General features: G+C 40.7%; 1 protein-coding gene across 1 annotated transcript in view; it reads right to left on the bottom strand.

Moving 5' to 3' along the window:
* LOC119411699 (calmodulin-binding transcription activator 1) overlaps positions 1-14,575 on the bottom strand; it is a 76,575-nt gene that overhangs the window by 39,316 nt on the left and 22,684 nt on the right. Inside the window, exon 4 of the mRNA XM_037678610.1 lies at positions 3,789-3,856. Coding sequence (XP_037534538.1) covers positions 3,789-3,856 — 68 coding nt within the window. The remainder of the gene's footprint in view (positions 1-3,788; positions 3,857-14,575) is intronic.

Raw genomic sequence — 14,575 nt, 5'->3', positions numbered from 1 at the left:
AGAGCCGCTGATTCTAATTACGTTACAGAGAAGATGGATGAGTTCAAACGTGCGCTTGCTTTAGTGTGGGTGGCATATGTATGTGCACGCTTGTATGTAACTGTGCACGTGGCCAGTGCACCATGTTCCCTCATGAACCCTGTGACTCAAGCAGACATAAATGCTATTGATTGTAACTAGGCTGTGATGTGTGGGATATAAAAAGCTTTTCAACCGTTCCACGGTGTAGCAGAGCAAAAACAGAGAAGGCAAAAGGTTGGGGGATAGAAGTGGGGGGGGGAGACAGCAAGATAAAGAGGCAGAGTGGGTGTGTGAGTGTGTCCGGTAAGGGAGGAGAAGGAGGAGCGCAGAGGAGGAGGTAACGGTCTGTACTTTGGACAGATGAGGTAGTTCAATGATGAAATATTTTAAAGTCATTGATTGTTATCTTCATAATGTCCCTAAAAATGTGTGCAAGCACATAGATACTAAGACATGCATGCAAAAAAATGAAGAAAAAATGAAAAAATGCATTCACGTAAATGTCACTGGCTCTGTTAGCTGAGCTCCTTTCCATCTGATGGGATTAGGTGTAATCTGTTCTAATCGTGCCTTGTGTCATGCGTAAATGGGATTATATCTAACTGCTGCTCAATATTACCAATATGACTGCTGCTGCTGCTGCTGCTGGGAGGCTGAGGCTGTACAGCAGCACAACCAATCAATGAGAAATCCATCCACAACATAAACCGTGCTGGTGGCCTCCGGCTGCTCCTGACAGGAGTCCTTAGGCTGGCACAATAGGAGTGCAGAGGTATCACCTCAGTCTTTCAACAGTGTCAGTAATCACAAACGGGGGCGCAAGGTGACTTCTTTTACTTTGTCTTTCTTTACTTTCTTCCCTGTCTTTTTCATTTTTCATTCCCTTTTTTTTCAAGCAATATATCCAGACTAACCTGGATAAATAAAGGCTAAATGAAAAAAAAAAAAAAATATATATATATATATATATATATACACTGTAGAGTACATCTGTATTAACTAAAGTAAATGTCAATAAGGTGATTCATCAATAATTCAACTTGCCCTTTTCCCGAAATCTTTTATTCTCTTCCCTTTTTTTGCAGTTCTCTTTCTTGGCTTTATCCGCTCTCCATTCTAGGAAAAGAGCTACTTCTGGTGCTTTCAGATCAATGAATATTCAGCTCTGGCATGTGAGTCCCTTTTCACATCCCATCTTTTATACACATGCTGCCCCTCCCTTTAACCCTCTATGTCTGAATTATACATTACTTATCCTAATACATTTACATTAATTAAAACTCCATTTCCAGCTGACTAGGTGTTTTACAGTCCAACCGTGTTCTTGAGCGTTCTCTACATGTAGAGGAGGCTGTTAGCAGGACAGAGACAGGAGACAGTTGACGTACATTACTCATGTTTTAATCAAACACAAGCACTTACTCCATGAGATGAAACTCGTGTGAGTCACTGACTGACAGAGGAATATTGTGTTTGTACCATGTTGCTTGAAAGTTTGTGAAATCTAAGATTTTACTTTTATTTTAAATTATACTTGGTCATTTACTGAGGGTAATGATATCATGTCTTTGTGATAAAAAAAAGCATGTGCCCTTGCTTTCTGTGTATGACATGAGCTCCCTTTAAAACTGTCTTCTATGGCAGCATGAAAGAGTTTTAGTCTTCTCTGCACAGAACATCTTTATCTTTAGGATATTTTATTCTCAAGAACTACTCCCTTCACATTTTTCTATTAGATAACAATCAGAATTTTGATTCCACCAGAGTAAAATATGAACTAATTCAATAACCATTCTTTACATTTTCTTGCTGTCTGATTCACTTTTTTAGAAATTACACATCAGATAGATGTTCTAGCATTTATTTTATTTCATTATATTTCATAATTGTTTCATCAATGATGCATGGTGTATTGACCCAAAGCAATAAAGCTGCCTCATACCATGATGCCACCCTTGCCATGTTCAGTGGTTGAAATAAGCTCGCAATATAGGAAAGCAGTGTTTTCTTTACACCAAGCATAAAGTTTTTTATTCAGAAAGTTCTGTTTGGGTCTCATCTGTCCTTAAAACAATTCTACAGTCCTGTCCATGGGATTTTTAGCAAACTGCAGATAAGCAGAAGTGTTCTTTTGGAAAACAGTGGCTCTCTCTCCTTGCAGTGTTGCCAATTTTGTTTGTGTAGTTTCCTCCTGACGATGGACTAATGAGCCATAAGCTAATGTAAGAACATCCCCTTATTACTTAGAAGTTACCCTGGAGTTCTTTGTGTCCTCACAAAGCATTACAGACTTTTTGTCTTACTGAACAACAACACCTTAAAAGTGTAACAATGGTCTTAAATGCACTGTCTGTCAGACTGTGGATGAGTGGAGTCAAGTTTAAGACCATTTCCAAACTGACACATATGCATTCCCCCCCCCCCCCAAAACAAACAAATGTTTTCAAAACATGTTATAATTTTCAATATTTGATTCTTAAAATTTGTATAAACATAACAGGACATCTTCCCACACACCATGTCAAGGGGCAACTTCAAACTGGTGTTTTGCTAAACCAAGTCGCAGCATTATTAGAGTGAACTCCAAAGAACACCAGTAGGGTCAGCTTGGGTGTGCTGTTTTTTCCAGAGTGACCAACGCAACCACACCGGCTGACCTATAACAAATACTGGTTGAGAATAGGATGCCATTACACAGTTGTGTGTGGCCAAGCTCATGAGCAGCACATGGAGGACTGTTGTGGCTGTGTATGGTTCTTCCACATTAGGCCCATGTTAGTTGAATCCATCCATTATCTATTTCCACTTCTTCCTTTTCAGATCATGGGGGTCACTGGTGCCCATGTTCAGCTATCACTATGCGAGAGGCAGGGGACACCCTGGACAGGTCTCCAGTCTATCACAGAGACACATATAGAGACAAACAACCATTCTCTCTCACTCACACCTAGGGACAATTTAAAGTTACCAATCAGCCTAACATGCATGTTTTTGGTCTGTGGGAGGAAACCGACCGGAGTACCCGGAGAAAACCCACGCATGCACGGAGAGAACATTTAAACTCCATCCAGAAAGGCCCCCAGCCGGGATTTGAACCGGGGCAACCTGCTCGCTGAGAGGCAGCATGTCTACCAACTGCGCCACGGTGGTGCCCTATGTTGAATGAATGAATTGCTAAATTGCCAATACATCTTGTTTCTTTAGACTTCAATCTTCCAGTTAAATAAACAACATTGAACAAGAATTAATAGTAGAATAAGCTGTTTGGCCTTGGCAAAGAAAACTTGGCAAGATTTTCATGGGCACAACCCACAGATTCAACTTTGCTGCTCAACCTACAAATGCATTTTCTTAACAAATGTGGCACCATTTGAAGTGAAATAAACACTTTCCAACAGCATAAGACAAATTGCCAAGAGATATTAATACAACAAATAAATAATAAACCAAACACAAATGTCCTTACTGTTTGTGCTAAATGCATTTTATCTTAGCTTGTGTTTGAGTTCTGGTTTTATGTTCTCAGAAAGTTTGTTTTTGATATTGAACACATAAGGTTTGAAAACTATTAAACACATATTCAAAAAGCGTTCAATACAAAAACAACTGGACTTTATTTGTAACAGAAGACGTTTCGCTCCTCATCCGAGGAGCTTTCTCAATTCAAAGAGCAGAGAGTGAGAGATACAGGTTATAAGGCTGAGTGAGATAAGACACACATTAAACACATATGCACACATAGAAGTCATGGTCTGCTCTCTCCTCACCTGGTTTTTGGCGATGTTGTCAGCCACTCATCATGTTTTTCAAATGTGATGAGATATGCAGCAATCTCCTAGACAGACAAAGAACAAAATCAGGTTTTATTTGTGTGTGGGTATGTGTGTACATCACAGATAGCAAGGGTGTGTGTCACTGGGAGATAAAACACAAGTATTAGATGACTTGCTGATGCCCATAGAGAGTGTGTCACTATCTGATTGCCAAGGTGAGGTTGAGGCACCTGATTGGTTACAAAGTAGCCAGTCAGGAGACAGACACAGAGGACAGACCCTCAGGGCGAACAACCAATCACTCACCAACACATGGATGTCTCCATCCACTGGGAATGAAAACCTATCTACTGAATACACACTTGTCCTGCGTAAACACACATGAACGCACACACACAAACTGATAGGAAAAGTTTTCTTGTACTCTGCAGTTTCCCATCAGATAAAACCTGCTCCTAACTTGATTCTTAGATCCTCCCGCTCTCATCTCCCCAGCTCTCCTCACCACGCTTCTCTTCTTCTTGCACACTCAAATGAATCCAATAAAGAAAAAAAGGCTCAAATCATACAGGTGCAATTTTACCAAGAACAAGAAAAAAAAACCATCCAAACATTTGTACACACAAAAACTCTTAAAAGAACTGCATTTGCTTTTACCTCATGCTTTAGTCGCTCATGCAACTCCACCTGTTCTCCTTACTCAGTGAACTTTCTCACCTCTGTTTCCTTCTTCAAACATCACTCCCTATCTCTGACTCCCATCTTACCCACTTGTTGTGAAAGACTATGAAATGTAAATTATCCTCTTAAGGCAATCAGCTTTTGAAATGTGGCACAAAGCAACAGCGAGGACGACATCAACACTCCAGCAGTCCTTCATCTGCCCCCTCTCTAGACTGCCTTCCTTTGTTATCCTTCTGTGTGTGTGTGTGTTTGTCCCAGTTTGGCATGAGAGCACTCCAGCTCGACATTGATATGACAAAAGATTTGAGCTGGGGGGTGAGAGAGGAAAATACAGAGCAGCTGGAGGGTGCTGGCACTTAACAGGATTGTTATTTATTTATTATTTTAGTACCCTCTGTTTGATTTTCACCTCCAAACCCCCTACTGTCTCATTTTGAATTTATAGACGTGTTTATATATGTGTGTGTGGGCGTGCTTTGAAAATAATGATCAAAATCAAGTTGGCCACGATTAACGTCTGACTGTCTGAGGCACAAAAAGCTGCTCAGATTCCTCCACACGGGCACATTTTTAGACATAGCTTGGCACCATAACACACACGCACAAGCACACAAGGAGTGCCTTATTCATTTATGCATCTATTCATTAGCTGTGACAGGCAGCCACCTCTCCTCCTCCCAAACCACTCCGCAGCAAGTCAATATCCTATACGGCCTCCACAGCTCCGGCCAGGCACCCGGGTTCCCCTAGTGACTGTCAGCCGGAGGGAGGCGGGAGGAGAGAGGAGAAGAGAGGAGACGAGGGAGCGAGAGAGACAGAAGAACAGGAGGATTAAGACGGAGCGAGAAAGAGAGAGAGACTTACAATTAAAGGCCTGCCCCATAAGAGCCATTAAAAAGCCAGAAACAGAGGAGTCAGCTGAAAAGGCAGCCTGACACACAGTCTAAAACACACCCACACACACACACAAAGCAATGTTTCACACACACTACTGCTCTCTCCCCCAGCAGCATGCGTGCACGCACACACACAAACACGCACACATGTGAAGACTGACAGAAGTGAGCTGGTGAAGGTCGATCCTCAGGAAGTCACAGTCGGTGTCCCAGTGGTAAGAAGTGATGGAGCACTGTGAGCAAGCCTGGCGACACACTGACCCTTCAGGAATACTCTGACTGAGAGTGTGTGTGTTTGTGCATATGTGTGTGTGTGTGTGTGTGCGGTGTCAGACACATGGGCAGGGAAAAACCATCTTCCTCCAGGGATCTTCTCAAGAAATCCAGACTTTTTGCATGTCTGTGTGAGTCTATGTAATAATACATTAAAACAGGCCCAACTGAACGCAGGCACACACTTTCTCCAACACATACCTATTTCTGTGTGTGTGTGTGTGCGCGCGCGTGCTCTCGCGACCGAGAGTTACTTAAGAAATATCTAACAAAGCAGAGAGCATGAGTGGGAAGTTAGATTGGAGCGAGCACTGCAGTTGGGGAAATCAGCCTCCCACTCACGCATCACTGAGACCATCTTCCTCTGAGAAACTGGTGGCATGTACAGAAAAGCAGATAGACACACACGTACACATACAAACACATTCTCAGGCCTCAGGGAGATTTCCTTTGACGGGGAGGGTCTTTTGGAAGCAGGGGGGGTGTTGCCTCCACTGCAACAGACTAATCCAGGAGCTTTTCCCAGGGAGACTCCATTCTTCAGGTGTGGCCACAGGCTTTATATATATATATATATATATATATATATATATATATATATGTGTGTCTGTGTGAGTGTGTGTGTGTGTGTGTGTGTGTGTGTGTGTTTGTGTGTGAGTGTACACGTTTGAAGTCTAATGATGAGCATCACCCGGACAGAGATCTGGGGAGAACAGAGCTGTCTTCAAACTGGAACTGTCACATCCATTCGAAGTGCCTCCAATGAAAGCTGCCTCTGGCTCACAACAAAAACCATTTGGCGTTGAACAGTTTATTTTGGCAGAACAGGAGGTAACAAACTCGTGTCCTTTTCAACTACACAGTCCATAGCTGCCTCTCTTTGAGCATGGCAGGTCTTGTATACGCACATGTGCATGTGTGTATACATGTGAGTAAGTGAATGTGGGGGAAAGAACTGCATTAGCATCAGGACCAGGGGAGGTCTGCTGATGCTGTAATTTGCTCCTATAAGCACCTTCATTGGTTCTCTCCTTCCCAGAACAACCCTGTAGGTGTCTGATGTTGAGGGCCTCTCTGTCTGAAACTGCCACTGCTTCTCACTTTATTATTATTATTATTATTATTCAGGTTGCTCTGTGGTTTTTATGCTGATCCAATCACCTTTATGAAGCATTCACTTGACATTTTCTCATCTACTTTTGTGCACTTCCCTTTCAGAGACCCCTTAAGTAAATCAGACAGCGGCTGTTTCATGCTGATACCACACTTTGTCGAAGTTGTTGATGTTTTTGTACTTTGTCCTGACTGACCTCTAAGATCATTGATATGATGAAACACTACTTGGTTCTTTCAACCTTCCAAACTAAACATTATGTTGTGAAAAACCAGGTTTTAGAATAAACTGTTCTTGTTATAGTTTGGGTCTTTTTGTAGTTTTTATTTATCTTTGTTTGAATTTCTTGTGTGTATGTGTTTTGGCTGCTCACTTGAGTTATATTCTGTTCTTGTGGTCATGCCACCAGATGTCCAACAAAGTCATTATTTTTTAGTTTCTCTTATACCACCAGCATTTTGTTAGTAATCAGCACACCTGTTGCCACTAAGTAATCATCCTCCCCAGTACAAACTGGTTTTCCTCTCTTTTTTTGTCAGATCTCCTGCTATCCTCTTTGTATCCTGCCAGTTAACCACTTTACTTTGTTCCTGTTACTCTGCCTCAGATTTGAGTCATTGAAGTCTTGCTTCTCTGAGAGTTTGTCTGCAATGAGGTCCTGCTACAACCACGCAGCATAGATTGTGACAGCTCTACTATAAAGGAAGAGTAAAATAAATTAAGTTGTTTTTTGTGGAAAGATTATGAACAATTAATATTGTACTTGTGTGTGTGTGTGTAGCTATTTGAATGACTTCATGTAAAGAAACTGTTTGATTTTGACCATTTCCACTAGTCTGAGTGGGGAATTACTGCTGCATTAAAATAATTCCAGTCTTGATAGTTTCATGACCATTCATGCTGATGTTATTTCATAAACTGTTACATAACCATCTATTTCATTTTACAAGGTTACTTACATAGACTTCTGTAGTTAGTTACAAGCACAACTAGCAGCAACATCTGCAGCGTTTCCTGTGCAGCTTGGTTAATATCATGGAGGAATATCTCCTAGTTCTGCTGGAATAACTGTGTTATGTGAAACTGACTATAATAAAACATTATAGTTTATTGTTTGTATGAACTACAAAATTTTACAGTGGCAGCTTTCCACTTTGGACTACCCCCCCTTTTTTTAGTGTAGATGTTAGCTTGTAAAACTGATGAGAATTTAGCTATCCAAAATTATGTTGTTTAAAGTGTTATCTACAACAGGAAAGATATTAATTGTTCATAATAATTTTACAACCCAAAAGATCTGATCTATATATTTGAGCTAAAATAAACAATACAAACCGGAGCCAACAATGACTTGTTTACGTTGTGTTTCTCAAACCGAACTAATTAAAAGTTGACCGATGATAAACATTGATGGGATCGTTTAGCTCTTTTTAAGCCATTTAATTAAATTTCAACCAGTCTATTGTAATCCATAAGAAATAATGTGTGGTTTGTATTATATTCCCAAACAACCTCACTCCCTACTGTGTGTTACTTTCAAGGGCCCTTACATTTCCTCCGCTGGCTAACACAACTGCTTAATGCTGTTTCCATAACAACTGTTGCAAAGCCCCTGATCAGAATTCCTCTCAAGCTTGCCTTGTGTTTATCATATAAACACTTCATCACAAACACTAAGCGACATACATGCACGCAAACATGGCCATAAAAGACTTCTGCACACACACACACGCATACAAATTGGCGGCTGATACACAAAGTGTCTTATGGGAAGAAAGAAAAATAAATAAAAACATCACTTGTCCAGGCTCTGTTTGTCTCTCCTCTTGTTCTCTTGGAGACACTGCACGGACAAACACAGTGCTGCTCAATCACACAGACACACTCTTTAAATGTTGTGTATCAGTGGAGGGGAAGGTCTGACCTTCAATGGGGACCAGCTACTATCACCTAGTTAAGAAAGAGACATCGCATTTATCTCTGTCACACTGCGTTCATACACACACGCCGTACAAAAACACCCTTCATGCCAAAATTAAAACAAAATGCACAGATGTGACATATTTTTTTTCCCAACAGACAATAAAAAGTAAAAACAAAGAAAGAAAAATAATAACAACAAATAGTCATGTCAATTGACATACAATTTTACACAATTTGTTCAAAAAGGAGCAGGTAGAAGATTAAGATCTTATGATTTCCTGCCGCTGTCATACACATCAATATACAATCATTTTAGTCTCCCCACACCAAATAGTTCTTATAATATTACCACATTAAATAACACTTAAACCTCACATTCTCATCATTGAATGTACAATTATTTACACATTATTAATATCAACAAAAGCATTTTTGGTCTTTGAGACACCCATCCTACACAACATATTTTCAATAAGATCATTTTTAAACAGTTTTTTTAAGCTGGTTTATATTTATACTTTGTTTGAGCTCATCATTTAATCCATTCCATAGCCCTGCCCCACACAACAACAAAAAAACTTTTTGGTTGTTCTGATAAATTGTTTTTAAAAAAGTCCTTCTCTTAAATTATAACCCCCCTCTCTGTCACAAAACATTTTTTGAATATGTTTTGTGGATGGATGCACAGTCAGTCAGAGATTCTTTATTGTTGTTTGCACCACATGTGGTACATGTGGTGGAACAAAATTATGTACACAGGGTCCCAGTTACATCCATCAATAAAATGTAAAAGAAAAACAATGATAACATCTAAGATATGAACTAAGAAAAACAACAACTAAAAATACACTAAGCACTAATAGCATAAAAACATTACATCGAACATCAGCACGAACATGAGCATGAGTCTGTGTGAGCAGATGCGCACGCATGATCACATCAACATGAAGCAGATCAGCAGCAACATGAAACAGATCAGCAGCAACATGATGTGATTTTTCACAGTGTTTATTCTGGTTAGATTCATGAGTCTAACAGACTCAGGGTAGAAGCTGTTCCTCAGTCTAGTGGTTCTACACTTAATGCTCCTCAACCTCCTTCCTGAGGGGAGCGGGGCAAAAAGTGTGTGTGCTGGGTGAGTGGGGTCCTTCATGATGCAGGTGGCTCTCTTCCTGCAGATGCACAGATGTGACATATATATACATACATGTACCCTCAGAGTCAGAGAGAATATGTTGTCCTAAGTGTCTTGGTGTGAAAGCTGCTGCCCACATGAGATGGCTTCCTAATAAAAATATCACTCTCCCCTCTCTTTCACTCTGTCTCCTTTTAGTTTGACCTCTTTACTTTCTCCCCCTCTTTTTTCCCCTCTCATCTTCCAATTTACAAAGGTCTAAATGGTGAAGGTGGCAACACAAAGCTACATGCTCAAAGTACGGAAAAGTAGCAGAAACTCTTTTAGCAGAGACTTGAGAGTGAGGAAGAGTCAGCCTCAATCCACTGGGGGAACATCAATCATCTTTTTCTAAAAGACTTCCTCTCTCTCAAACACCATACCTGTCCTCTTCCTCCTACCTTACATTTGCATTTGAGAAAATGCCCCTCCTAACCTCTTTTTTAGTGGGGGGGGGGGGGGGAGATGACACACACACACACACACACACACACACATCAAAGAAGGCAACAGGTGTGTGGTGTCAAACACAATGCCAGGATCCCCTGCTGTGCCAGGGTGCACGGGATGAAGCCTGTCAAGAGTCCTCAAAAACTCCAGCTAAGTTAACCTAGAGAGGGTGCACACACACACACACACACACACACACACACACACACTCATGCTCAGATGTATTTTTGAAATTTGTAATGAAGAATGTGAGTTTGCCAGTGGGAGGTGGAAGAAGACAGAGAGAGGTGAGGTGGTGCTGGAGGTGGCGGGGAGGTATCTGAGTGAAGGAGTCTCCAGTGGTTGTGTTAACCCCCGCCTCATCTCCCTGTGAGTCATTCCGCCCTCTGAGGCTCGTCTCTGCTCTGCGATTGTTGATGTTTTTCTGATTGAGGAGGCTTCATATGCTAAGAGGAGAAGGAGAGTCAGAGATGCTGAAGACAGAAGGGGGGGGGGGATGTGAAGGGGGTGAATGAAAGTGTGTGCCACCTCTCATTGGCATAAATACTTGTTTACAACGAGACATAAATTGGCACCCTGTCAGTCAGTCTCTATTTCTCTTTGCTCTAGCTCCCTTTCCTCTGTTTCCTCCTCTGTCTCTGCCTCTGTGCTGCTAAGCGTATTATAACACTCCCTGGTTCAGCCCTCTCTCATTACCATATTCTAATTACATTCGTTAAGGGGAACATTTGGGAGTTTAATGAATAAATTTGAAAAATGGGTCTCTGTGGCGATCTTTAGGGTTGTCTCCTCCTCAGCCAAATAAGGATGGGAGCATATGTTGGTGCATGCATGTTTGCACACCTGTATTAGTATGTACGTGTGCATGTGTGTTCTCAGTAAATATCACTGTAGCTCCATTTCAGTAGAAACAAACAAATCTGGTTAACTCCTGAAGCTTGTGTGGAGGCAAATCAATTCAGAATTCAGTTTGCTTCTGCCAAATAAAGATTTCATGTCATGTGTTTGTTGTTTTGGAAAGGGAGAAAAAAAAAAAACATTTGGAGCCACCCATGTTGAAGTCATGAATATTTAATTCTCCTCCAGCCTAAAACACAAACTGCCAAAGAGGAGTACAAAATTACAGATGTACAAATTGTCTGCAATCTCAGATTTACTCAGACAACAGACCCGAGGCCTTTAAAACGGTAGGTGGGAAAGTAGAGGTAAAACAATCCTAGACAAACATTGGTATTAAATCAACCCCGCTGCATAACAGTCTTCCACTGTTGTGTGGTTTTGATTTGTCTCTGCCTGGAACGAAGCCCTGGGCACCAGACCTGCGCTCACTCTTTCAGGGTATTGCAAAATGTGAAACAGCTCTCACATGGTTTAATAAAAACATACCTAACTCTGATGATTGTCAGCTCGTGCTTCAAGCAGTGGAGACAGGAGAATGTGCCACATTCACCTTCTGCTAAAAGCTTACCAAATGATGTGTTTTTAACCTGGCTACTCGCCAGCGATTACTGATAATTAAACATTGCCAAAAGCATCAGAATAAAGATGGAGAATCTATTTTAACCTCTTCCCTGTAGATTTCACTCTTAATGCAACTGCAATTCCTTAAAATTATGCTACTTTTTCCCATGGATCTTTTTTTTTAATCCCAGAACAGGTTTATTCATTATCTTACTGGACTGAACAAAGGTATAAACACATACTGGGAGTCAGCAGAATTGATTTTTTTTTCATTGCACGTTGTTATAAAGATTGTTTAAATTTATTAGCTTGAAGCTGAAATTTCGGTATGACTTTCACCTGCAGTGAAGGACAGCTGCACTCATCCATGGCTAACTATATACATGAAGTGATGGGGTTAGGGACCATATCTGGGAGGGGAAAAAAAACCAAAGCTTGCCGTTAATTGTTTGTAAGTGTGTGATATCATCCAGAGGGGCTCCTCTTTACATAAAGTGCGGCGATGATGCACACATAAGGTAGAGCCTGGTGTCATCACCTTTTCTTCAGGTACTGTGACTCATGCAGTGGGTGCTAAAGAACGCTTGCTATCTTTAATTTTTATTTTTTTTTACCCCTACATACTGTACCATGTGTGTCTAAAACTAAAAAAAACAGAAAGAAGAGAATGAGAAATGGTTTTTACTCTTTATATATCTAGTTGCCTACAGAAAACATTTAGTTTGCTTCAGTCTGGTTGTTTCCCATCCATTAACTGCACGTATAGCTCTGGCAAAGCTATTTAAGAATTGCTCATTTAATGCACTTTTATAGATTGAAAAGGAGACAGACATCAGTCATTGCCTTCTGGGCTGTCGTGGTAACTTTCCACCTCATATGAGCTGTAATTGACTGTGACTTTCCAGTTCAACATGCAATGACATCTTAGAGCAGGCAGAGTCTGCACCCCCAGAGTATCACTGGAAAAAATGGAAAACTAATGCTGAAGTTGAGTATCGGACAAGGTTAAGACTTGCTGGATGGCGAACTTCACATAAACAAAGCACGAGAAGATACAGACTGCCAACAAGAGGTAATTGTGCAGCTAGGCTTAACACTAGTTAATAACTGTGTTTGGACTGGGAAATCTTTTTGTTGTCGTGGCTTTTCTTTCTGTTTGCTCAAACTGTGAGATAACTTCAGCTAATTATTATTCTTATTGCAACTTTTTCAAAAGAAACTGCAATTTTGTGTCAAACACTCAGAACGATAGAAAACTACTCTTAATCTCTGCTTCTTGATAGAAATGTTGGTAAGACAAGAGAGACATGCGGCATTTTGGTTTTAATCAAGCTCCCATCCACTGCTATATACTATACACGAAGACAATTAAACACCCCACATATTCTGCCGGTATGCAAATGCAGCATCAATATCCCATATATAGTTTCCTCCTTTGAGTCTTAGATGATGGATGATATATTACAGCTGAGCTGGTCTTAGAGTAATGACACAGCTGCATTACAATACACAACTAAGTACACAGCTAATATTGTATGTGCAGGGAGACAGAACACTCTCACCCAGACACATCCACACAAACACCAACTTGTTTAATCCCTGGGAATCAGTGAAATTTGATTACCGTGACTTTTACAAACACACTCCATATGAGAGTAGACAATCCATGCATCAGCGAGGCAGAAGAGAGAGCAGGAGGAGGAAGAAGACAGAGACGAGGAGACAGAGGAATACACGCTGCTCCGTCCTAAATGCAGTTTGAGGAGGAAAGAACAGGCCGGACTTGGGATGATGTGGGCTGCTGAATGGATTTGCTCAGATTTCATAATTCACACTGAAAGCACAACACGCACACACATGCGCGGAAAATGTCCACCCCAATATCACAATAAATATGAGAAGCAGCCTATTTACCAGAATGTCCCAGGCTGATTCTTGTCAGTGTGTATATTTCCATTATAAAGTTAGTGGGAAATGCTTGTCGCAGCATCTAAAGACTCAAAGCTCTCCTCATATTGTGTTTGATTTGTTGAACATGTGATGTATGCAGCTAATTTACCTCTGGACATCTGGAGATCTAACCGAGTAAAATTATACAAGTCAAAGGAGAAAATGGTTTTGTTTGTCTTGTTTTTTTTTTTTTTGCTAACGCTTCAAAAACATGCTTTCAATTCTAACATCCATCGCTGCATGAGAATAAACTGCTGATCTAACTTTGAGGTTGTCAGGTTAGCTTCTCAGTTTCATGACAATAATAAGATAAAATGTGAAAGACCTAAAACACGATACTAAACGTTCCATAAATGAACAAGGCTTCATGTTTGTGAACACTGTTCCAGGAATACACTTTAACCATGAAGGCTCCTTCCTTGTATCACTTCCCTATTCCCCGTAAAGGAAAAACAAAATACTAAAGTAAAAATTTATTTGAAGGAATGCATAATGCATGTCCAAGACAGTTTGAAACAAAGATCTCGGGCATTCTGTTATTGCTCAGAGAATCCATCGGGGACGACTCTCATCTACTACCACTAGGAGTGTTCAAATACTAGTTTTTTTCCACATCGAGTATTACAACATTACACCATAACTTTAGAAACAGATTTATTTTATTGGGAACACAAACTGCTGTCTTAATATCACCAGTGTGTATCTTAAAATATCTCCAAACAACATTTTTGTTCCTCATGATTACTTGTGCAGTGAAAAAGAAAATGACGTAATCAAGCAAAAAAGTATCTGTTTGGAGTGGATGGATGGACGGACGGACGGACGGACGGACGGACGGACGGACGGACGGACGGAC

The sequence above is a fragment of the Nematolebias whitei genome, chromosome 7 (genome assembly GCF_014905685.2).
Source record: "Nematolebias whitei isolate Nwh7 chromosome 7, NemWhi1, whole genome shotgun sequence".
Lineage (NCBI taxonomy): Eukaryota > Metazoa > Chordata > Actinopteri > Cyprinodontiformes > Rivulidae > Nematolebias > Nematolebias whitei.
This window is presented reverse-complemented; position numbering and strand designations above follow the sequence as displayed.